Raw genomic sequence first — 25,769 nt, 5'->3', positions numbered from 1 at the left:
CTCACACTCTCTGGCTGAATATGTATAACTCAATTTTAATAAGTTAAATGCTTGTTTGGTATGATTCCATTGTACCATTTATATGTTGATGACTCCTAAATTTATTTTTCTAGCCCTGACCTTTTCCCCTGAGCTTCAGATTCATGGAATCAACTACCCACCTCGACATCTCCACTTAAGGTCAACGAGGCATCTTAACATGCCCAAAACATAAAAACTGATTCCACCCCCCCATGCCTCATCCTCACACACAAAAAAGCTGTTCTCCTTTCAGTCTTTCCTAGCTCAGTAAATGGCATGCCACCTACCCCAGATTTCAAACAAAAAACCTAGGAGTATTTCCTCCCTTTCCTTCACCTCCACATGAAATTCATCAGGTGAATTTAGACCTACCTCCAAAATATACCCCAAATCTATCCATTTAACTCCATCAGCACAGATACCACCCTAATCCCAGCCACTATCATCATTTCTACTTTGACTGACCTGTTTCCACTCTTACCCTTTCTATGGTCCAACCTCCAAATAGCCAGAGTAATCTTTTACAAAGCATTCACTCATTCATTCATCAAATATTTATTGAGAGCACACAGGCACTGGGGATACAGCAGTGAAGCAAATTAGATCTCTGTGCTCCTGGACTTCATTCTAGAAGGGGGAGGCAACTCATAAGTAAATAATTTTGTACAGTACAAATACAATGAAGAAAATAAATACAAAATGTAATAAACTAAGTCATGTTGCACTCTCAGTAAAAAAATTTGAATAGCTTCCTAGCATGCTTAGATTAAAATCCAAATTCCTTACCATGACCTTGTTATAAAAGTCTATGAGATCTGATTTTCATTTGTCCCTTCAACCCAATCTGTACCACTCTTCCTCACTGCAACTTGGCTCCAGTCACCCTGGCCTTCTTTCTATTTTCTCAATGTTCCAAACCTTTTTCCTTCTTCAGGCCATGTTTCCTGTGTCTGGAATGCTGTTTCCCATATCTGGGAAAGGCTGCCTCCTCTTAGATCAAATATCACTTCATCAGAATGAACCTGACTAATCTACCTAAAAGTGGCTCCTCTCCCCTTTCTCTATCAATTACACTGTTTTGTTTCATAGCACTTTTCTCTTTCAGGAATTATTCTGCTTATTTATTTGTTAACATCTTCCATCCCCACTAAAATATAAGTTTCCCGAGGTGAGATTCCTGGGGTGTTGTTTACCAAACTATCCCTAAAAGTGTAGAACAGTGCCCGGCTTAAGAGGATCTTGATAAATACTTTTTTAAAGAACAAATAAAAAACAACGGACTGTACGACGATAAAAACTCGCAAACTCTCACAGCCGCCAGGCCCCGCCCCCCGGAGCCACTTCCACTCAAGGTCCAGCCCCAGACCTTCCGGGAGGGGAGTCCTCTGCGCAGGCGCCGTGAGACCGCGGAGCTTTCTGGGAAAAGATGGATGCTCATGACTTGTTTCGCCGGCTCGGCGCGGGGGCCAAATTCGACGTGAGACGCTTCTCGGCGGACGCTGCCCGATTCAAGGTACTGTGTGCAAGGCGTCAAAAGCCCGAGTAACTGAAAAGGGGCAGGTGCCGGAGAAGGAACTGGCTGCTGGGGGAGCCGGCACTCGGAGACCCCGTGGCCTGGCTGTGGGGCATTTTCCCTCCCTTGGCGTTCAGCTTACTGCAGCTTTCTGAATGAACTCTTTTTCCCATCGTTCTGTAGACTTTGTTGGGTCTAGCAAGGAAACGTTTCCTCCCGGCCTCCTGAGTTTATTCAAAGCACAGTTAGAATCCTACTTTCAGAAGTTATCTTTTCTCCGAAACTGTTGGAGAAGAATTTGAAAAACAGAAACAACCCCAAACGGAGAGAACAGATGATTTTACTGTAGTCTCTCCAGGTTTGTCCTGGCATGCGTGTGCCTTTAGTGGGCATGTTCTTTTTTTATTCCCGCAACTCCATGGCGTGTTAAGTAACCAATGAGAAGAGCGATTTAGAAATGGGAGCTCTTACATAGGGAAGTAGTGAGTGATAAATCGGGAGTAGTTAGGGCCCAATTGTGGAAAATCTTGAATATCAAAATTTCTTGGTATTGGGACTAGGGACATTTGGGTGTGTGTGCAACACGTGTGTTTCTTCTTTCTCTGTCTGACGGCATAGCGTAGTTGTTAAGTGTTTGAACTCTGGAACCAGATTATTCAGGTTCAAATCCTGGGTCTGCCAATTACTAGTTTTGAGACCTTGGTCAAGTTACTTAACCTCTTAATGCCTCGATTTTCTCATCTGTGATATTGCTATTTACCTCGTTAGGGTTGTTAAAGGAAGAAGGAATTTAATGTATCTAAACATGCTTAGAAATCTGCCTGACAGCATGTAAGTATTATGCTTATAAGTGTTAGTTGCTATTATGATTATTATTATTACTTTTATAAGGTCAGAAAAGGTATTATCTTGGATTCCATTTGCCCAAACACACACTTAGCTCAAACAAATATTTGGTGAAAGATAAAAAAGATGGGGAGTCATTGTACCCACACCCTTACTGCCAACACTGCTAGGGTGAAAACAGTGCCAGTCTGTCTATAGATTTCATTTGAAATTTTCTGGGTTTTAGATAGGAAAAAGGAAATATGACTTTGATTCTTCGGAGGTGCTACAGGGACTGGACTTTTTTGGAAACAAGAAGTCTGTTCCAGGTGAGTGTGAAGCATCAAGAACTCATCAGGAGCTACAAGATGAAGAGAAAAATGAAGAGAGCCTAACTGAAAGGAAGAGGGAGCAGAACAAGAAAAAGAGGAAGAAGATGACTTCAGGTTAGTGCTTGATGTATGTTTTTTTTCTTTTTTTTTTCAATTACAAAAATTATGCAAGCTTATGATTATACCTCAGACAGTATACAGCTATTTGTCAGTTGATGGCATTCAGGTTGTTTCCAGGTATTTGTGATTACAAATATTGCTACAATAAGATACCTGTACATATATCTTTTTGTACAGGTGCTGTATTTCTGTAATTAGCATCCTAAACGTGAATTCACTAGGTGAAAGGGCATGCACACTTCTTTCTTTGAACAGATGCAAAATGACTTCCCACAGCCATGTCAATGCTGGATACTGTTGGTCTTAACTTTTTTAGCCAATCTCACGAGTGAAACTTTTTTAATTTGTATTTTCTTTTTTTTTTTTTAATTTATTTAATTTATTTATTTTTGGCTGCGTTGACTCTTTGTTGCTGAGCACAGGCTTTCTCTAGTTGCGGCGAGCAGGGGCTACTCTTCGTTGCAGTGCATAAGCTTCTCATTGGGTAGCTTCTCTTGTTGCAGAGCACGGACTCTAGGCTCGTGGGCTTCAGTAGTTGTGGCTCGCAGGCTCTAGAGCGCAGGCTCAGTAGTTGTGGTGCATGAGCATGAGTTGCTCCACAGCATGTGGGATCTTCCCAGACCAGGGCTCGAACTTGTGTCCCCTGCATTGGCAGGCGGATTCTTAACCACTGCACCACCAGGGAAGCCCTGTATTTTCTGTATTTTCTTGATAACTGGTGAGGTTGAACATCTTTTCATAGGCTTTGTTGGATATTTACATTTCAAGTTTTGTGACTTTTTTGTTTTTACACTTTGCCTGTTTTTCACAAGGTTTTTTTCTGTACTCAACAATAGGGTTATTTACCTTTTTTCTTTGTCTATTACATCTATTAAGTTTCCTAGCCATTTTACCTTTTTAATAAACTAAATACACATGGTTTTAAAAAGTTATACAATGGTGAAAAGTAAATTTTCTTTCCACTATTTTGTCTCTAGTCCCCTATTTCTCCAGAGGCAACCACTGTTAATCAGTTTCTTAGGTATTTTCCTAGAGATATTCTATTCACATGTATTTATACCTCGCTTAAAAAACGTGAATGATAGTGTACTCTGTATGCTGTTCTGTTCTGAACCTTCCCTACCCCTACTCCTTTTATAAAAAACAATATATCTTGGAGATTGTTTGGAATGAGTAGGAAGTGCATTGCCTTGTTCATTTTAACATAGCATAGAATCCCATTGTACATTCTGTAACTGATTTAACAAGTTCCTATGTGATGGGCATTTAGTTTGTTTCCTCACTTTTGCTGTTACAGTGTTGCAATAAATGTTTTACTTTGTGTGTATGTGTGGGTATATCTGTCTGATAAATTCTTAGAAGTGGAATTTCATAGTTAACAAGTCATGTTACTTTCCTGGCTACAAGGAAGTTTAATAAAGCCTTACACCGAGATGAATTGAAAAAAGACCTGACACCAGCTTAGGTTGCCCTGTTTTCCTGGGCAACCAGAAACACCCAGATATATGTCCTATAACCATTTAGCAACAGGTGTGGATAGACATATATATAGTTTTAATTGGAAAATTCAAGATCTTGTGGATGAGTAATGATTCAGATCTATTAATGCCAACTGTCTCATAAAAGGGAGCAAAATTTTATTTTTTTAAAAAGTCTTTCCAAAAAAAGAAGTCATTCTAATTGGTGATGCCCACCAGCGATGTACGAGAGTTTTCTTTTTATATTAATTTGCCTCCTCATGTAGTATTGCACCTTTTTCCTGTTAATATTGTTCATCTGTGTCTCTTTTTAATTTGTTAGGCCTTATATATATTAAGGAAATTAGCTCTATTCTAGCATACTATGTATACAGATATGTTTTCTAGTTTGTTCCTTGTCACTTATCATCTTTATTTATTTATTGCCATTTTATGTGTTAAATTTATCTTTTCCTTTATGGTTTTTTGGTTTTGTTTTTGCATTCTAAGCATTAAGCTTATTTTTAAAAAATTCTCCCATGTTTACTTATTTGTAGTTTCATTTTGTTATATTGAAATCTTTGACACTCTGGGATTTTATTTGGTATAAGGAATGAATGAGGAACTAATTAATTTTTTTCCAGATGGCTAGCTAATTGTCCTAATATATTGATATTACATCTTCTCCCCGTTGGATTTAAATACAACTTTTATTGTAACTTATTTCCCATATATATTTGGGTCTTTTGACTCTATTCTATTTCATTGATTTCTAATTCTGTATTCCTACACCAGTACCAGCTTGTGTTAATTAATGTGGCCTTACTTTATAAATTCCAATAGAGTGGTATGGCATACTCTTTTTATTGATTGGGCAACTGGATATTTTCTCCCTAAAGTGATCTATAGAGTCAGTGCAAACCCAGTTAAAACTCTAGTAGGCTTTTTTGGTAGAAATTGAAAAGGATTTTTTTTTAAAATAAACATGCAGTTACCACGTGACCCACCTATTCCACTCCTAGAATTTACCCAAGAGAAAGGAAAACGTATGTCCTCACAAAGACTTGTACACAGGTGTTCATAGTGGCTTTATATGTAATAGCCAAAAACCGGAAATGACCCAAATGTCCTTCAGCAAGTGGAGGATAGACAAATTGTATATCCATACAATGGAATACTACTTGTAAATAAAAAGTTAAAATTATTGATACATGCTCCAACATGGATGAATCTCAAAATAACTATCCTGAGTGAAAGAAACCATACTAAATTTATTAAATACTATATGATTCCATTCATATAAAATTCCAGGGAAAAAAAAGCTAATTAATCAACAGTGACAGAAAACAGGGGACTTCCCTGGTGGTCCAGTGGTTAAGACTGTGCTTCCACTGCAGGGAGCACGGGTTCAATCCCTTGTCAGGGAACTAAGATCCCACATGCTGTGCGGCACGGCCAAAAAAAAAAAGAAAGAAAGAATACAGGTTTTTACCTAGGGTTGGACAGATGCATTATAAGGGGCCACAAGGAAATTTTGGGAAGTGATGGAAATAGTCTTAAATGTGGTGATGGTTTAACAGGTGTATACATAATGTCAAAATGCCTCAAATTGTATACTTTAAATATATGCAGTTTATTGTGTTGGTTGTACATCGGTGAAGTTGAAAAAATTTAAAAGAAATTCCAGAAGTAGTCTTTGCTCATTACTCTTCTTAGAATTTTTTAGATATTTGTACATATTTATTTTCCCATGTAAACTTTAAAGTCAGCTCCTCCAGTTACCAAAACAATCCTATTATTACTTTTCATTGAACTAGTGTTATTTATAGATTTAGTGAGAATTGCTCTCTTTATAATATTGAGTAGTCCTTAAGTATTGTGTTTATTGCTATTATAAGTGAAATCTTTTCTTGCATCATATTTATTTTCTAGCTGGTTGTGGATATAGAAAAGCTGGCTGCCTCATTGACATCTCTTATTGTTTAAATAGTTTTTGAATTAATCCCTTATTGTTTTCAAGTGTACGTTTAGGTACATATTACAAAGCTGAAATAACTAAAAAGAAAAAAAAGGGAAGAGAGTGAGCTTCAGAGCTCTGATTTTACCAACACACAACTTGCTTCTCCTTTCCCATTTTATTTATTTATTTATTTTTATTTTTGGCTGCCTCGGGTCTTTGTTGCTGCGCGCGGGCTTTTCTCTAGTTGCGGTGAGCAGGGGCTACTCTTCGTTGCAGTTTGCGGGCTTCTCATTGGGTGGCTTCTCTTGTTGCAGAGCACAGGCTCTAGGCGCGCGGGCTTCAGTAGTTGTGGCTCTCAGGCTCAGTAGTTGTGGCTCGCGGGCTCTAGAGCGCAGGCTCAGTAGTTGTGGCGCATGGGCTTAGTTGCTCCGTGGCATGTGGGATCTTTCCGGACCAGGGCTCGAACCCGTGTCCCCTGCCCTGGCAGGCGGATTCTTAACCACTGCACCACCAGGGAAGTCCCTCTCCTTTCCCAATTTTTATACCTCCTATTACTTTCTTTCATCCAGTTACAACTACTAGTACTTTTTCTTTTGTTTAGTGGAAGGTATGGCCTGTTTGTGCCACCTAAGAATGTTGCACTTAAAATCTTTTAATTTTTTAAAAATATATTTTAGAAATTACTTCTCAAGAAGTTTCTACTATACAGTGGATATCATCTGTGGAAGCAAAGATTGAAGATAAAAAAGTTAAAAGAGAAAATAAACTAACGTCAGGAAAGTTGGAGCAGCTCAGAAAAGAAAAGGTTAGAAAAATGTCTTCATCCAATTGTTTTTCTGGCCTAATGACTTTTTCGCTATCCTTGGGTTATTCTGTTGGTAAAAGCGAGTATGGTTTTGTTAAGATAGAAGATTACTTATATTAGGTTAGATTTTACTTTAATGGAAACTTCAAGCAAAGTAGTATTTGTGCTGTGGCTGAAATTTTTAAAGTTTGAAATTCTTGAAAGTATCTTGAAATCTTGAAACTTAGGTCAAAATTGATGATGTGTTTAGAATTAAATTTTTAAAATTTCTTATTCCCTTTTGATAAACATAAAATTGGCCCCCTTTCTCCTTTATGTTAAGCTCACACTGGTTTAGAAGGATTTCCTCTGACAGGGATTTGAGAGTTAGAATTCTTAAGAAACCTATTTTATAACTTGAGACTAGGAGGAGTAGAATTCAGAAGAAACAACAAATATGCCATTGTCGCATTTGCTGCGCTCCTGTCATATTGCAGATGGAGAGTATTGTTCAGCTCATTTAGTAATCCCAAATCTAGAATTTCGCTGTCTGGATCAGAGAATGGGAAAACAAAAAAAATCAACATCACTTGATTCTGCTTTTGGCACTCAGTCTTAATAAGTAGAGTTTAGGGTAGATCATTAAAAAGCATTGGCACTTGTATGCTAAGTGCCATATAAAGACAATAGATTGATTCAGTGCCTGCCTTCTAGAAGTTTACATAAGATTGTGACTGTGACAGTAGCACATTAATATGAATAACACATTATTCATGGCATTGACACATTAATATGAGGAAAGTGTGGATAGATAGGTTTCATTGTTATGAAGGTCTTCCTTCTATGAAAGGGCACAAATTATACCTAATATCTGTATCTTGTAGGGATTGGAATTTAACCAGAAAGTTTCATATGCTACTAAAGCTTATCCCAGAAACCGTTACTGTTGCTTTACAACATCTGACAATGTATTTGACCACATTCATGGCGACTCCTTTATTTCACTTTTCAGATAAACTTCTTCCGGAATAAACATAAAATTCATGTCCAAGGAACTGATCTTCCTGACCCAATTGCTACATTTCAGCAACTTGACCAGGAATTTAAAATCAATTCTCGACTGCTTCAGAACATTCTAGATGCAGGCTTCCAGATACCTACACCAATCCAAATGCAAGCCATTCCAGTTATGCTGCATGTGAGTATGAAGGCCTATAAGTGAGTATGCGTGCGTGTGTATGTGTGTGTGTGTTCATTCTCTTTCCTCTGTCTTTGAAATGTGTATGTGTGTTCATTCTCTTTCCTGTGTCTTTGAAATCTTCCTTTCTGCCTTATCTCCCCTTGTTGAAATCCTACCCTTGCTTTCAAGGTCCATCTCTAATACCTGTGCCTCCATAAGATTTGTCTTGATCACTACTGCTAGATGTGATCTTTTTCCTTTACCAACAGTTTCCCCTACCACCCAGTTCTCCATGTGTTTTCTTTTTCTTGCAACATTTGTCTTACACTTTACACTACTATGTATTTGCACTAATTATATTCATCTTTTCCATTTAACTAAGAGTGTTAATCTTCTGAGGATAGGGACTGTGTTCTGTTTTTTCATCCGTGGTTTAGTTTATAATATTCGAGAACTATTTCAGAAATACAGAATTCTTGTACACAACCTGACTTTGTTTTTATCCCAGTACTTTTTATTATTGAAGTCTATTTAAGTGCCCAAAAAATGCATAGATTTTAAGTGCACAGTTCAGTGAGTTTCAACAGTGCATACCCTATGTAACCATCAACTCAGTGAAGATGCGTAACATTTCTGTCACTCCAAACAGTTCTCTCATACCCCTTCCATTCAGTCCTCACCTGACCCCCGCCCAGAGGTAAGCACTTTTCTGGTTTCTATTGCCATGTTTTAGTTTTGCCTCTTATAGAATCATATAAGTGGAATCATTCATTATTTACTCTTTTTGGTTTCTTTCACTCTAATACTGTTTTTGAGATTCTTCCATGTTGCATATATCAGTAGTTTGTTACTGAGTACTATTCTGTTGTATGACTATACCATAATTTGTTTATGTGTTGTTGATAGAGGTATGAGTTAACTTAGATTTTTGGAAATTAAGTTTTTCTGAGGTTTCTTTCTGTAGAGGTGAGAGCTGACTTTTTTCCCCAACATAAGCAAGATGGCCTTCAGTTCTAGTAGCCAGAGGAGATGAGTTCCCTCTCTCCTCATCCATACTAATCCTTTTCATTTTCTTTGGGAACTGAAATAAGAATATGTTTGAATGATGTTGTTGACTGACATTATAGTAAATTTGCTTTTAGTTTTCATTTAAGGTTGTTTCTGTAGTGACCTTAACTTAAAGCTTTAAAAATCACAGTGACCAAAAAAAAAAATCACAGTGACTTTTTGAAGATTGTCACCTATAAATGACTCTGTCACTCAGGTTTTCACCACTTTTTATTTCTTACTTTTAGCCATTCTGTTACTTATTAAAACCTTCCTTAAGGATGGAGCAATGCAGATATCAGGTCAAAAAGTTGGTTTTGTAATTTTGCTTTGATAAAGAGATTTAGGGGAAAGAAAAATTGAAATAATGGAAATAAGGTTGTGATCATCTTTGGGTTTTAGTTATCTACTTTCTTCACCCAGTTCAAATGAACCTTAGTAATAATGCTCAGAAACTACTGGGGCAGTTGTAACAGGGGTGGGTAGAAAAGCAAATATGGGAGAAGTTAGAAGAGTGATGGGAATGTGAGTGTTTGGATTTATTATGTATAATTTTGTTATTTTTATCGCTGGTAGCATTATTTGACTGGGCTCTGAAAAATTTATGTACTCTTCCTTGTACTTAATATACTCTGTTTTTAGGGTCGAGAACTTCTGGCTTCTGCTCCTACTGGATCTGGAAAGACTTTGGCTTTTAGCATTCCTGTTTTAATGCAGCTGAAACAACCCACAAACAAAGGCTTCAGAGCCCTGATTATATCACCAACACGAGAACTTGCCAGCCAGGTATGACTTGTAGTTTCTGAAGAGGTTGTGTTTGTGTTTGTCAGTCATCTTTCTTATTTGAGGGTAATAGAAAGGTCCAAAAGAGTAAGGCCTGTGTCTTTCTCATCACGTATTCTGTTCAAAGCACACTTCTCTGTATCTTACTGCATATGGGCAAGTCTTTTAAGTCTTTTCAGTTTTATAAAATATGTTGTTCTTAACATTTATACTTTGGTATATGCTCTAAGATCCTTGAAGTTGGAAGGCTACTGTAATATATCGTTCCCCACTAAAACTTTTTTTCCTTACCTAGAAAAATGAAACCTCATCTCAGTTTTTCAGAAAGTAAAACTATACAATGATCCACTCCACCCTCCCAATGTGCTTAATATAAAATACATGCCAAGTATGAAATAGTTTTATAACAGTACTGTATTGTACAAACAAATGTAACAGAATGGAAGAGTTTCGGTTTTATCTCTTGGAACTAGTTTACTAGACCGGAGGAAACTACTGCATCTTACTTGGTATTGACGTTCCAAAATGCTGAGATTCCAGGTTAATGTACAGATTACTATGGGCTTAATTTCAGATATTCATGGGTTGATACTAGATTTATTTTGTTAATAATGAAAAAGAGACTATACATCTTATCCAAGTATTTTAGCAGCTAATGTTTTTATCATTTTCTGTTTTAGATTCACCGAGAGTTAGTAAAAATATCTGAGGGAACAGGATTCAGGATACACATGATCCACAAAGCAGCAGTTGCAGCCAAGAAATTTGGACCTAAATCATCTAAGAAATTTGGTAAGGGGTTCATGCTTGAGATGTAAGGGATTTGGAAATAACAAGTATCCTAATTGCTACCTAGAAGTTCTTAAAGTGTAGTTAGTTTGATTTTTAGAAAAGCTAAAAGAGATCTCCTCCTTATCCCCACCCAGTAGTTATATAAATATATACCAGTGGTTCTCAACCAGAGGTGATTCTGCCCTTCACCCCCACCTCACCCTCTACCCCAGGGATACTTGGCAATATCTGAAGACATTTTAAGTCGTCACAGCTGGGGAGAGGTGCTACTAGTATAGGGACAGAGCCAGGGATGCTGTTAAACATCCTACAACGCACAGGTCAGCCTCCTACAACAAGGAGTTGTCTGAACCAAAATGTCAGTAGTGCTGAGGTTGAGAATCCCTGCTTATTCTATTGATTTTTAATCTGCCATGGAAATATTCTGCAGATAAGATTGGTTTACATCCCTACTCTTAGATCAGCCAGAGAATCTGTTTTACTTGTCTTTTATCTTGAGCTTCTGAGTAAAATTGCATTTAAGGAAAAGTATTTTCCTGAAAAACAAACAAATGTTTGATAAGCAAACTGGTAGATTATAGTATTCTTGCCTCTTAGAAGCTGAGAAGGCAGATCAAATAAAAGGAGGGTAAGGATGTAGTAGTTTGTGCTATGATGGATTAAAAAAATATGTATATTAGCTTATTGTGTTGTTGGTGTAGTGCATATAACCACTTCTCCCCACCTGAGGTTATTAACAGAAATTCAGGAGACTTAATCCCTAATTCAAGAGGGATGAATGTTGTTTTTGCAATTTGTACCATTTATTTTTCCTTATAGATATTCTTGTGACTACTCCAAATCGACTAATCTATTTATTAAAGCAAGATCCTCCAGGAATAGACTTAACAAGGTACGTTACTTTAATAATGTCTTTTATGTGTGTTTTTCATTAAATGGGTTATATTTTGTCCTCAATTACTTGTATTATTGCTCTTTGGAGCTTGCTATGTTGGTGCTGAGGAAAATGGTTTTCATTAAACTCATAGAAAAGTAACTATCCTGGTCTGGAAGAAAGTTAACAGATTCCGATAAGCAGTTAGTACAGAATTCCCCTAGAAATTTTCACATCTTTCAGCAATGGTGATGGCGTTCATAAGGTTTATCTGAGCTGCTGTCATGACCAATGGAACCTCATATCTTTGGGGCTAATGGAATAGGTTCATTAATTTATGTTTATCTTGTTTTTACCTTTTTCTTGCTTATTTTTCTTATACCTTTTTCTGGTATTATACATAGATCTGAGAAGCATCATTGTGGTTTGACTTCTTCATGTGTTCCCACAGGTAGTGAAGCATCTTGGATATTTCAGTTCAATACCCACAAGTTTTTTTTTTTTTATTTCTTAGTGTTGAATGGCTGGTAGTTGATGAATCAGATAAACTGTTTGAAGATGGCAAAACTGGGTTCAGAGACCAGCTGGCTTCCATTTTCTTGGCCTGCACATCCCACAAGGTCAAAAGAGCTATGTTCAGTGCAACTTTTGCCTATGATGTTGAGCAGTGGTGCAGACTCAACTTGGATAATGTCGTTACTGTTTCCATTGGAGCAAGGTAATTGTTCTTCCACATTATCCGACTCATTTTTTTAAAAAAACACAAGTCATTATTTTAGACTAAAAGAGATAGGTTGTGTGGCCTAAGATTGATAAAAAGAGTTTGACTGAAAGAAATATATTCTTTAAAGTCAAGATTGATTAAGGATTTTCTATTTTAGAATAATCCAAAGGGAGATTCTCATATTGTCATATTAATATTCCTATCCTCATGCGTTTAGTTGGTTTTTCCAATCCACAAAGTATGACACGAGCTCTGTGGCCGCCCAAAGGATTTAATCTCGTTGATGGCTTAACAAAGTAGGGCCACAGAGAAGGAAGCTGATGTTACTGAGCCACTTGATTTATAATTGCTTTTTTAAAATATTTTGGGGAGCATTTATGCTAAATGGTAGAGAAAAGTCTTATGAAATTATGATATTGCCTACTTGATATACCATAATGCAACGCGTGAAATGGTCAGAGTGAAGACTGTAGCTATATGAAAAAGTGCTTGCAATACCATGTTAAGTAAAAAAGAAGCCAAATGAAACAGTAAAGAATATCCTCTCTACTTTCAACAAAAAACTCCTGTGTATAAAAAGAAAAATAGAACAAATTAACCATAAACATAATGATAAAGGCAGATAACAGAATGGAAAAAGTATTTATACATGGTATAGAGTATTAATAAAACCTAAAGATACCTCACCCCAACTGTTTGTCAATAAGTAAACCTTTGCTAACCATTAAGAAAAAAATTTAGGCATATGTAACAACCCCCTTTAAAATGTTCTCATTTTACCCAATAATTTTACTTTTAGAAAGATTTTGTAAGTAATTAGACACATGAAAATTTATGACTAGAACACAACAAAATGTCAAAGTTTATTCTAAAATGGTAGAATTGTGGGTAATTTATTTGTTTTTGTCTTTATTTTTTTAAATTTTCTTGAGATAACATTTTTATAATCATAACAAAACATTCAAAGACCTAAATAGAAATTTCTCCAAAGACATCTAGATGGCCAATAGGCACATGAAAAGATGCTCAACGTCACTAATTATTAGAGAAATGCAAATCAAAAGTACAATGAGGTGGCACCTCACACCAGTCAGAATGGCCATCATCAAAAAGTCTACAAAGAATAAATGCTAGAGAAACTAACACAACATTGTAAATCAACTATACACCAATAAAAATTTTTAAAAGAAAAAAGAATAAATGCTGGAGAGGGTGTGGAGAAAGGGAACCCTCTTACATTGTTGGTGGGAATGTAAATTGGTGCAGCCACTATGGAAAATAGTATGGAGGTTCCTTGAAAAACTAAAAACAGAATTACCATATGATCCAGCGATCTCAACTCCTGGGCATATATGCAGAGAAAACTATAATTCGAAAAGATACATGCACCCCAGTGTTCGTAGCAGCACTATTTACAATAGCCAAGACATGGAGGCAACCTAAATGTCCATTGAGAGATGATGGGTAAAGAAGATGTGGTGTACACACACACTCAAACACACACACACACAGGAGTATTACTCAGTCATAAAAAAGAATGAAATAATGCCATTTGCAGCAACATGGATGGACCCAGAGATTATCATACTAAGTGAAGTAAGTCAGACAGAGAAAGACAAATATCATATGATATCACTTATATGTGGAATCTAAAAAATGATACAAATGAACCTATTTACAATGCAGAAACAGACTTACAGACATAGAAAACAAAGTTACGATTACCAAAGGGGAAAGGCAGAGGTGGGGATAAATTAGGAGTTTGGGATTAGCAGATACAAACTACTGTATATAAAATAGATAAACAACAAGGTCCTACTCTATAGCACATGGAACTATATTCAGTATCTTGTAATAAACTATAATGGAAAAGAATCTGAAAAATAATATACACACACACACACATATATATACACATATAACTGAATCACTTTGCCGTACACCTGAAACTAATATAACATTGTAAATCAACTATACTTGGATTGAAAAATTTAAAAAAAGAATGAACAAAACATTTAAAAATAACAACTGTCTTTAAGTTAAAATATAAAAAATTAGGTACTTATATTGACAGTGGAAAAAGGTCATTCTGTTGGAGTTGTGTGTAAATTTTTTCATTTATTTAGAATTAAAGGGGGGAAACAAAAATCAGCTCTTGCAAACTACAAGGGATGTTTTCTTCTTAGGAATTCTGCAGTAGAGACTGTAGAACAAGAGCTTCTCTTCGTTGGGTCTGAGACTGGAAAACTTCTGGCCATGAGAGAACTTGTTAAAAAGGTATATTTGGACTACATTCTTGAGTTTTGTTAATGTTCACCAAGCCTCGTATTACTAGGTGTAATATTACTAGCAATTACTTGTATTACTAGCCTTGGAAGACAGATTTATTATGAACACTTAACTTCCTGGCAGACCCTTGATTGGGGCTTTGCTGGGTCTCCTGCCTCCTGCTGGCAGTTTTGGGGGTCTCTCTGTCCCAGCTTCTCCCTGCCCACATCCTAACTCCCATCCAGAACTGGCTGCAGGGCCCCCAGCTCTCCTCCCTGTCCCCAGGTAGGGTGCTCAGTGCTGTGGCCTGGGTCCCTGAGCTGTATGCTATTGAGGGGGTCCTGCCGCAGGATTTCTGGGTGGGCCCCCCTCCGTGCCCTGGCTGTTTCCATATTTCAGCTGAAATAAAAGGTTTTAGAAACTTTTAAAAAAAAATAAAAGGGAGGCTGAGCGCTATTCCTGCGTCATATTTAGTAATCCAGTGGTAAATCGGTAAGAAGCGCATTGGAGCAACTCTTGTCTCGAAGGGGAGAGGCTCTCCTCTCAGAATATATTAAGATTTCTGTTCCCAGATCTGGGTAGGCCAGGAAAAGACCTACCTGCTGCCCTGAATGCCTCCTTTTTCCACACCAGCCAGCACACTGCTGGTTCTGTTCCAGACCACCACAGTAAAGCCAATGTCACAATAAAGTGAGTCACAGGAATTTTCTGGTTTCCCAGTGTATAGAAAAGTTATGTTTACACTATATTGTAGTCTGTTAAGTGTGCAATAGCATTATGTCTAAAAAACAATGTACCTACCTTAACTTAAAAATACTTTATTGCTGGGGCTTCCCTGGTGGCACAGTGGTTAAGAACCTGCCTGCCAATGCAGGGGACACGGGTTCGAGCCCTGGTCCAGGAAGATGCCACATGCCGCGGAGCAAATAAGCCCGTGCGCCACAACTACTGAGCCTGCGCTCTAGAGCCTGCGAGCCACAACTACTGAAGCTCGCACGCCTAGAGCCCGTGCTCTGCCACAAGAGAAGCCACCGCAATGAGAAGCCCCCACACCACAACCAAGAGTAGCCCCCGCTCACAGCAACTAGAGGAAGCCTGTACGCAGCAACGAAGACCCAATGCAGCCAAAGATAAATAAATAAAATAAATAAATCTATTAAAAAAACATTAAAGGTTACTGTTAAATGTCCTCCATTTATAAAAAAGAAAAAAATACTTTATTGCTGAAAATGCTAACCATCACCTGAGCCTTCACTGAGTCATAGCAGTAACATTAAAGATCACTCACTGATCATAGATCACAACAGCAAATATAATAATAATGAAGAAGTTTGAAATATTGCGAGAATTACCAAAATGTGATACAGAGACGTGAAGTGAGCAAATGCTGTTGGAAAAATATGGTGCCGATAGACTTGCTTGAGCATTGAGTCGCCACAAACCTTCAATTCGTAAAAAACACAGTATCTGCAAAGTGCAATTAAACAAAGTATGCCTGTATATATCTGCCCCTGAATCTCCCCCCATCACTCTGCTGGTTTCTTAGAGAACTGGGGCATTAATGAATAGGACACTAGAGTGGGGTTTTTTGTTTTATTAATGAGTTAATAGAAATGTAGTACTTACAATAGTGCTTGGCACATAATAAATGCTATTATGTGCATGTTTTACTAATGTTCTTAAGGATATCATTTGGCAATAGGAAATCTAAGGTTTTCACAGATACTCAAATGGAATTATACACCAGAGATTTTTAGCCATGTATAAACTTCAGGAGTTCTGTGAACCTTCTGAAATTATATATAATTTATATGTAAATTAAATTACATACACGGAGCCCGTGCTCTACAACAGGAGAAGCCACCACAATGAGAAGACCACGCACCGCAATGAAGAGTAGCCCCCGCTCACAGCAACTAGAGAAAGCCTGCACGCAGCAACGAAGACCCAACGCAGACAAAAATAAATAAATAAAATAAATAAATTTATTTTTAAAAAAATGACAGCTATTACATTTTAAGAAGAAACAAAAATGTTCTGAAGCACAAGCAATCAGATGATTATTTCAAAGAGTGGGCATCCACTGCTGTAGAAAGATGAAGGGGAATTAATTAGACAAGATTATTGGAATTAGCAAGATGGAGAGCCTGTACTCCACAACAAGAGAAAGAACCCATTGTAGAGAATGGATGGTGAGGAAGACAAGAGGCAGACTTGGACCTCTGGTCTAAGAAATTTGTCAATTTCTAAATTAAAATGAACCAAAATCATATGAAATACTGCAGTTATATTCTTGATTATGGATTATGTATGCTTTCTTTTAGGGTTTCAATCCACCTGTTCTTGTTTTTGTTCAGTCCATTGAAAGGGCTAAAGAACTTTTTCATGAGCTCATATATGAAGGTATTAATGTGGATGTTATTCATGCAGACAGAACTCAGCAACAGGTAAAGTCAAATGCATACTTTCAAAGCAATAAAGAACAACTAAATTTTTTTTAATTGGCATTCAATTTATGAAGTACTTGTTTTCCATTCCTAGCGTGGTACTAAAACATTTAATGTATGTTCTGTTAACCAGAGAGATAACACAGTCCATAGCTTCAGAGCAGGAAAAATCTGGGTTCTTATTTGTACAGCCTTGCTAGCCAGAGGGATCGATTTTAAAGGTGTGAACTTGGTCATCAACTATGACTTTCCAACCAGCTCAGTGGAATATATCCACAGGATAGGTGAGTCGTGTGCCCCACCCCTCTCTCTACTCACCTCTCTTAGCACCACTACCAGTCCCTTCAACATGCTCAAGTTTTTAGTGCTGTGAAAATCCAGTGACTTGTATATGTGATTCTTGAATGTCCCATTCCGCCCAAAAGTAGGGGTTTTTTTAATGGTCTGATTTCTCTTAGGTCGAACTGGAAGAGCCGGGCATAAAGGAAAAGCTGTTACATTTTTCACTGAAGATGATAAGCCATTATTAAGAAGGTAAATTAGGAGAAAAAACTTAGCATTAAGTTGGCAAAATTGATTCATTATTCTCATACACAGTTAACGGATAATTACAAAATGGCTGTGTCCCAAATTCTGTTATGATACTAGTCAAACAAATCTTAGCCATGAAAAAAAGAAAAATGATCAGAGGGCCTCGTTTTTGCCCTTCCATTGTTAGATTTTGGAAATATTCACAATGGAATATTCATTAAGTTTCAGACTCACGGGCTTCCCTGGTGGCACAGTGGTTATCTGTGCCAATCTGCCTGCCAATGCAGGGGACACAGGTTCAAGCCCTGGTCCAGGAAGATCCCACATGCCACGGAGCAACTAAGCCTGTGTGCCACAACTACTGAGCCTGTGCTCTAGAGCCTGCGCACCACAACTACTGAGCCCACGTGCCACAACTACTGAAGCCTGCGCACCTAGAGCCTGTACTCCACAACAAGAGAAGCCACCTTAATGAGAGGCCTGTGCACAACGAAGAGTAGCCCCCACTCGCTGCAACTAAAAAGAGCCCGTGCGCAGCAACGAAGACCCAATGCAGGCAAAAAATAATTCATTAATTAAAAAAAAAAAGTTTCAGACTCACAGAATTCTCCCAATAGCCATCACTTGATATTACTCAAAATGTAATATTAAGGTTTTTGGATTAGTGAATAGTTTAAAGTTAACCCCTGAGTCTCTTATAGCCCAGTCAAAATGATCTCTTAGCATGGGCGCATTCTTCCCATTACTCTTAGGGGCAGCTGGAGTTTTATGTTTAGTCCCAGGATCACCTGTCATAGAGGAAAAACTGTTTTAGTAATACACTCTAATATTCAGTTGTAGCCCCTTGAAGCCTGGGTAACCTATGATAGATACACTTTTAGAATCTTATCTTAATTTAGCCCATCGTCATAGATTTTAATATAGAAGCTGAGTTTCCTACATTTGGGCTGCCTACAGAAATTTTAGGCTGATGATAATTGGCAACAGTTCAAATTTCTAACAAATGAAGTTGAGTTGTGGATGTAGACGGTTTGTACTTTATTCTGTTTATCAGTTTTGGTGAAGATTTTGCTTCATGCCTTCTGAGCCTTGGCTCTGTCAGCCTTGATTTTGCTGTGATCAGACTTTCACGTGTGGTGTGTAGGGGAGTACATTCCAACAGCCTAGATTCACCTGAGTTCTCAGCGACTCCAAGCATCTGCATCTGATGACCCCCATATCAGTGCAACTGTGTACCTCAGTTTTCCATCTGGGAAATGGGGATAATGATAGTATTTACTACAAAGGGTTGTAAGGATTGATAAGTTACTACAGTAAGTCCCCTACATACAAACAAGTTCCGTTCTGAGAGTGTGTTCGTTAAGTCCAATTTGTTCGTAAGTCCAACAAAGTTAGCCTAGGTACCCAACTAACACAACCAGCTATATAGTACATACTGTAATAGGTTTATAATAGTTTTCACACAAATAATACATAAAAAACAAACCCCAAAATAAAGAAAACATTTTTAATCTTACAGTACAGTACCTTGAAAAGTATAGTAGTACAGTACAACAGCTGGCGCTTCTTAGCAGTACCAGCTACATCACCGCTGCTTTTATGCTTGCTTCCGGACATCCTGGGCTTGAAACAAAGATACTGTACTACTGTATACAGTACTGTACAGTAAAGTACACAAAAGCACAACCACTTGTAGAGGATGTATGCATATGACAATGTACGCCAGACGTGAACTAATTTACATGATTGGGCATGCGAACGCATGTTTACATCTTTGAAAGTTCAAAACTTGAAGGTTCATGTGTAGGGGACTTACTGTATACATGAGAAGCTTGAGACCATGTCAAGCTTTATCATTTAATAAATTTAAGTGTGACTCTGACTTTAGTCAGTGTCTCATCCAAGACTGGGCTTAGTAGCTTTTTAGGGCTTGTTAAATATTCAGTAGAAACAGCTGCTATCTAAAATTTTCATCAAGACATTGATTTCAGTCCAGCAGACCATTCTCTCAGTAATCCAATATGACTGCATCTGGTAATAATTGGTAATAATTTATCAGAACACTTTACTGGATTACTTTTTTGTTTGTGTAGTTTTAGTTCCTCTTGTGTTGTGCAGAGGGTTTATGTACATAAACATCAGTTTGACAAGATACAAATTTACGTTTATGGGTACCTTTTTCAGTGTTGCCAATGTTATCCAGCAGGCCGGATGTCCTGTCCCAGAATACATAAAAGGTTTCCAAAAACTACTAAGGTACAATCTTGAATTTACCTGGAGCTTCTCTCTCTCTCTCTCTTTGCATATATATTCTTGATTTCACACTCTTATACATTATAGTTCTAATAATACTACTATTTTTAGAACATTTTAAGATTAAAAATTTTCCTTTTAAATATTTGTGAATACTGTCTGTTCTTTCCCTGCCAGTTTTTCATCCTTGAAATTTTAAGTATTCAGATTTTTAAAGTATTAATCAACGTGAGTGAAATATGCTGAGATTTTGTTCTAATTCATTAAACTGGTAAAAAGCAGTTAATTGGCCAAAATCAAACCCTGTTTGATTTTGTTAGCACAAGATATAAGAGTGACACACGACATATTTTAATCATAATCAGTGCCTTTTTAAAAAGGCACTGTTAGTTTGTTAGCACAAGATATAAGAGTGACACATGACATATTTTAATCATAATCAGTGCCTTTTAAAAAATTGGTTGAATTTATCATCCCTTTGGGTTACCTCTCTAGATGCTGTTAGGTAACCTAGTATATTAAAGTGGATACAGTGGTGTCACTGTAAACCTGTAAGTGGATGAAGGAAACAAATTTTTTGAACCAAAGAACCAAAACTAGTTTTAGGTCTTTTAAATTAAGTTGCACTTAATTCAGTTCTTTCTTTGTAACTTTCAGTAAACAAAAGAAAAAGATGATTAAGAAGCCTTTGGAAAGGGAGAGCATTAGTACAACTCCAAAATATTTCTTAGAAAAAGCTAAGGATAAACGGTAAGTATATGGTAAAAGTTACTGTTTGATTCTAGCATATTCTTATAACGTAAGCATTATTTTTCCTTAGGATAGATTTTTAGAAGTAGAATTTGATAGGTCTACAGTCCATTATAGAATGTAATAAAAGTAATATATCATAGGTTGCCTGTGATTTGGAAACTTGGATAATTCAATCTTGGAATTTTTCTTTATCTGTATATTAATGATCTGTTTTTCTCCATCTTTGAAAATATGATGTCAATTCACTATGAATTAGAATTGCACTGTCCACCATCTCCACACAGCCTGCATCTGGGCACACTACTGAGGCCAGTAGCTAGGACTGCTGACTCACATTGATGGAGTCTTCCTTCAAGCTCCATATTCTGGGCAGGATTTCAGTAGGATCTTGGGCTTATGCTGAAGCACATTGTAACGCCTCTGAACAGTATGACTTGGGTAAATTTGTAGTCATTTAGCTGAGTTTTTGAGGATTTTAAAGCATAGATTTTTTTTTAGCATACACACAGGACTACCTTTTTTGCCTATTACTGCCAGGAAACTACATGGTTTCATAGGGGTGGGCTAAAATATTCTGCACAGTACTAGTCTTTCCACTATTTAAGGAAAAATGACACCCTTCAAAGTCTATCAGTACCAATTAATATATAACATATATAAAATGCAGGCATTTACCAAGTACTTACTGTCCACCTTCAGTCTTACTACATATATAATATGTAGTAAGGTGTATGAATGGATGTAAAATGAGACCCCTTTCCTGAAGTTAGGGAAAGGAGATTAATATACATGAAAAAAATTAGAGAATAATTTTTAAATAAAACAGAAGTTCAGAGAAGGGAAAAAATCATTATGGATTGGTGTAGTTACAGAAAGTTTCAAGGAAGTAGAATTATGTTCAAGGATAGGTAAAATTTAGGCATGTAGAAGGAACAAGGTGAACCCAGGCGAGAAAACTGGCCTGCACTTTCCTTCTGAGTGAAAGAGTCTGCCTGACATCTTGTATCGATTGTGGGAAATAATGTTCAGCCCCAGTACATAGACTGTACAGAGTGTCCCAAAGGGTTTGGTGGTTTTGAGCTTTAATAACTTGGGAAGAATAAATGTTGCAACCTTACAAAACTACCTCATTTGAAAGATTATTTTAATTTAACTTGTACTTATTCAGTTTTGTGCGTTCTTAATACTTTTTTTTTTTTCTTCTTAATACATTTTAATTTTCATTCTTTGTGGCAACAGTCCCTGGGTGACAGACGAGTGGATTGGTAGAGAAGGTTGCCCTGCTGGGTCACCTTATCTGTCTCACTAGACTTTTTCTTGTGGTGGGCTGCTGCAGAATTGCTGCGTACACATCAGAACCTCATGCTTTGGGTGATCGTAAAGCTAGGATTGGAAATGCACTCCTTTCAGGCACTGAGCAGCAGCTGATAAAAGTTTTTACAAAGGTCGAAAATTGACTAGAGCCTAAGATCATGGCTGTGTTGAACAGTAATAATAAAATCGATATTTTAAATAATGACACTTTAATTGCTGATTTTTGTAAGTTTGTAGCTTTTATGATCTGAGGTTGTTAAAACTTAAAGCTGCGCTAAGACTTTGAGGACACCTGGTATAAACCTTGTCACTAGCCCTCTGCTTAAGATGCTTTGGTTCTCTCTCTATTTTCTTCACATTTAAAGGCCATACTTCTTAACATAGCATACAAACAAGACCTGATCTGAATCTAGCTTACCTTTCCACTGTAGGTGTTGCTTTAATGATCCTACCCACACCTGTGGCCTCAGCTCTATGCTGATAAATCTCAAGTCCATATCTTCAAGCCCAGCTTCCCAGCTGAGCTATAAACCTGAAGCCTGTTGCCTAGTGGATGTCACTTCAGGCACTGCAAACTCAAACTGGTGTAGTAGGGCGTAGGGGAGATTGGATTTGGAGCCAGAATAACTGGCTCTAATAACACCTTTTCCTGTGTGATTTTGGACAAGTCACTTCACCTCTCTAAGCCTCTTTCCCCCTATATATAATGGAAATAGTTATATAAATAATACCAGCTCTGCCACTCAGGGTTGGTGGAGGATTAAATGAATTGATATACATCTAAGGACTTTGCATTACTATACTGTAGTATGTGAATATTGATTATTTTCTCAAAACTTTTTTTCCTTTTCCTGTGTTAACAGTTAGTTGATGGCATTCACCATTCACCAAATTCTAAAATCAGACCGTCATGTCTAAAATTTTTACCAGTGTCATGTCTAATATTTATCACCAGTGTGTGATGATCAGCAAGTTACTTAACCACTCTACCTCATTTTCCACATCTGTAAAATGAGGATAATAATAGAATCTTCTTCGTAAGTTAGGAAGGCTTTCTGAGTTGATACATATAAATGACTTATAAACAGTATCTGGCATTTAATCAGTGTGAACTCTTATTAATTCAGGATCAGAATCTGTCTTTTATACCATGTTGTAGTGTAGTTTACTGTGGTGTTTCTGTCTTACTTAGGTGGATGTGGTTTTCTAAAGGGCAAAGACACATCTTTGTGTTCCTAGTGCCTCGTATACTTGATTATACAGGAGGTTTCAGTAAATGTTTATTAAACTGGTAGAGTTTTGGAAAGTACATATATCTAAAATTTCTAATTTTAACTTTCCTTTCATTGTCACAGGAAAAAGGTCACTGGTCAGAACAGCAAGAAGAAAGTAACTCCTGAGGACAAAAGTTAAAAACAGACTTCTAAAAAGACTATATCACAAATGTGATTTTATGATTCCAGCATGAATGTTGTTTTCATGGAACACATTGTCTTATAATCATCTGTACCAAACATTTGAAATCAACCACAAGAACGTGGGACTAGTGAAAAATGATCCTGAACTATCAGTGCATCATGTCAAGTTTCAATTCATAGGTGATTTTTTAAATGATCATATAATGGAAGAAACATTCATTGACATTCATGTGGTTTGAATCCAGAGCGATGCTTCTTACAGAAGAACAAAAGTTTATGCTAAAAATAACAACACCCAAATGTGGTGAACTGGATTTTTCCCTTCAAGTGTGAAGGAGGGTGTCACGTATGCTGTGGAGAGGCATTTGGAACCACATTGCGAAGTAAAGTCTTGAGATTGAATGCCCCTTCCTACCCACTTTTTTTTTTTTGGGGGGTGGACAAGAAGCAGCACGGGCTGTCTACCAAGAATAAACCTCCTGCTCTCTTTATTTCACTGTTTCTTCATTTGTTGATGGCCTTTTGTGATACGAGCCACAACAAGATGCCTTTTATATGGCTGGTTATTCAAGTTCACTAGGATTTTAAATTCTTTGATCTATACATAAATATCTTTTACCGCATCCCTATCGTAGCTCAGACCTTACCTTCATAATGTTGCAGCTGTAAGATTATGGTCAGCTTCTCCCTTTCTTACTTCATTTTCCATCATTTAACCATGTTCTTTCCTGTGTCTTTCCATTTGAGATGACTTTGCTCGAAAAGTGAAAAACATTTTATCCTGATAAGGAAGAATGTTCCTTTTACTTGATCCACCTCTGGCTTCGTTCTCTTACAGCTTATCTTTCCTAAGGCTTTATGGCCCTTCATCCAGATAGTATGCAGGTCTCTGCCAAAGGTAAAGGATTATGATTATACAGTGATAGAGACTATTCACTCTTAGCAGATTTTCCTCAGTTGCTAGTTTTGTACAGTGGAATAAAAAATCGACTTCATACATGTAAGGTACTTGGAATGGTGCCTGACATGAATGTTAGTTATCAGTACTGTAATACTATAATATAGATAACCTTTTCTCAGCAACATTTGACTTAAACTTATTTATTTCCTGTATTCTCAGTCTTTTATTCTAGAGTCAGGATGGGTAGACTGCAACTTAAATATTTTAGATGAGACAAAAATTGTTCATCTTCAGAATTTATGTAAATGGAGACCTATTGCTACAAGGTGCAAGAAATACTTACAAGCCTGTGATTTTTTTGTTCTTGCAAACAGAGCCTTGACTCAAAATGTATTCTGGAAGTGGGTATACTGGTACCACCCATTTGCCAGTTGTTTTAAGTTCTTTAATTTCTCAGAGGTTCAGTTTGTGAAATTGAGGGTAATACCGACTGTGTCTCAAGATTAGAAGTACCTAGCACTGTGCCTGACACGTCATAACTTCACAAAATATATTCCTTAACCAAACGTTATATATTTGGTTAGGAATACAAGTCTTGGTAACACAGTCCCTGCGCTTACAGTGTAGTGGGCATAAAGTAAAGGAACAAATAGTGCGGTAGATGCCGTGTTAGACATAAGGCCACAATGCTGAATCATCACAGGACAGCATCTAACCTGGACTGGAAATATTGTGGAACGCTGACATCCTGAGTCATGTGGTCTATGATCTTTGAAATACTCCCTTCATTTGACTTTATTTCCTCTTTTTTTTTTTTTTTTAAGTATTTTCTCCTGTGCAATCACCCATCCTTAAAAGTGGCTACATAAGCCTGTATCATCTTGATTTGTCAATGGATTAATACTGAATTTAGTTACATATCAGTTTATGTCCATTGGAACATCTGCTACACAGTTCCATCTAAAGAAGGGGAGGAATGAAGTTAGTGGACAATTATGGGGGAAAAAAGCATAATTAAATAGCTGGCTCTAGCTGAAATGAGCAAAGACTTTGAAGTCAAACACCTTGGATTTTGATCCTGGTCCTGCTGTTTTGCAGCTGTTTGTTCTGGGTAAATTACTACTTCTTTTAACCTTGATTTTCTTATCTGTGAAATGCCAATACTAGCTCTTAGGGACACAGGATTTGAAAAAATACAGTAAATTTCTTGACCAGTGATTGTGCCCAATAAACAATAACTATTATTACAAATTGTTTCCCAGTAAAAGCCCTGAGGCAAGAGTAAAAGATAAAGCTAATTATAATCCGTTACTTGCTAGTAAGCAAACTCCACTTGAGGGCTTGAGAAAGTTTACATTCAACTTTTATATTTACTTACAGTAGTTTGATTAGGAAAAAAAAAATCACGGTGAAAATATGCCCAGGAAGGTTCGGAGCAATGAACTTTTCCAAGCACCACTGTTTTGGCCCTG

The 25,769-nt window shown here is 37.1% G+C and overlaps 2 protein-coding genes across 3 annotated transcripts in view; both read left to right on the top strand.

Annotated features, from left to right (window-relative positions):
• The window catches only part of SYNRG (synergin gamma), a 183,991-nt gene that overhangs the window by 62,147 nt on the left and 96,075 nt on the right, over positions 1–25,769 (top strand). The gene's annotated exons all lie outside the window — the stretch shown is intronic.
• On the top strand, positions 1,380–23,887 carry DDX52 (DExD-box helicase 52). 2 transcript variants are annotated; one of them, XM_082440019.1, is made up of 15 exons: positions 1,380–1,534; positions 2,607–2,805; positions 6,906–7,033; positions 8,025–8,210; positions 9,882–10,025; positions 10,703–10,814; positions 11,634–11,706; positions 12,203–12,406; positions 14,599–14,689; positions 17,005–17,127; positions 17,261–17,411; positions 17,586–17,661; positions 19,843–19,914; positions 20,569–20,661; positions 23,334–23,887. In XM_082440019.1, exons 1-15 carry the CDS (start codon positions 1,448–1,450, stop codon positions 23,389–23,391), a joined length of 1,797 nt encoding a protein of 598 aa, XP_082296145.1. In that variant the 5' UTR covers positions 1,380–1,447; the 3' UTR covers positions 23,392–23,887. The 2 variants fall into 2 exon arrangements, with proteins under 2 accessions (XP_082296145.1, XP_082296146.1); XM_082440020.1 differs by lacking the exon at positions 19,843–19,914.

Source organism: Balaenoptera physalus (genome assembly GCF_965194825.1).
Source record: "Balaenoptera physalus genome assembly, chromosome: 20".
In the NCBI taxonomy this organism is placed as follows: Eukaryota; Metazoa; Chordata; class Mammalia; order Artiodactyla; family Balaenopteridae; genus Balaenoptera; species Balaenoptera physalus.
Note: the sequence above shows the minus strand (reverse complement) of the source record. Positions and strands in the feature narration are given on the sequence as shown.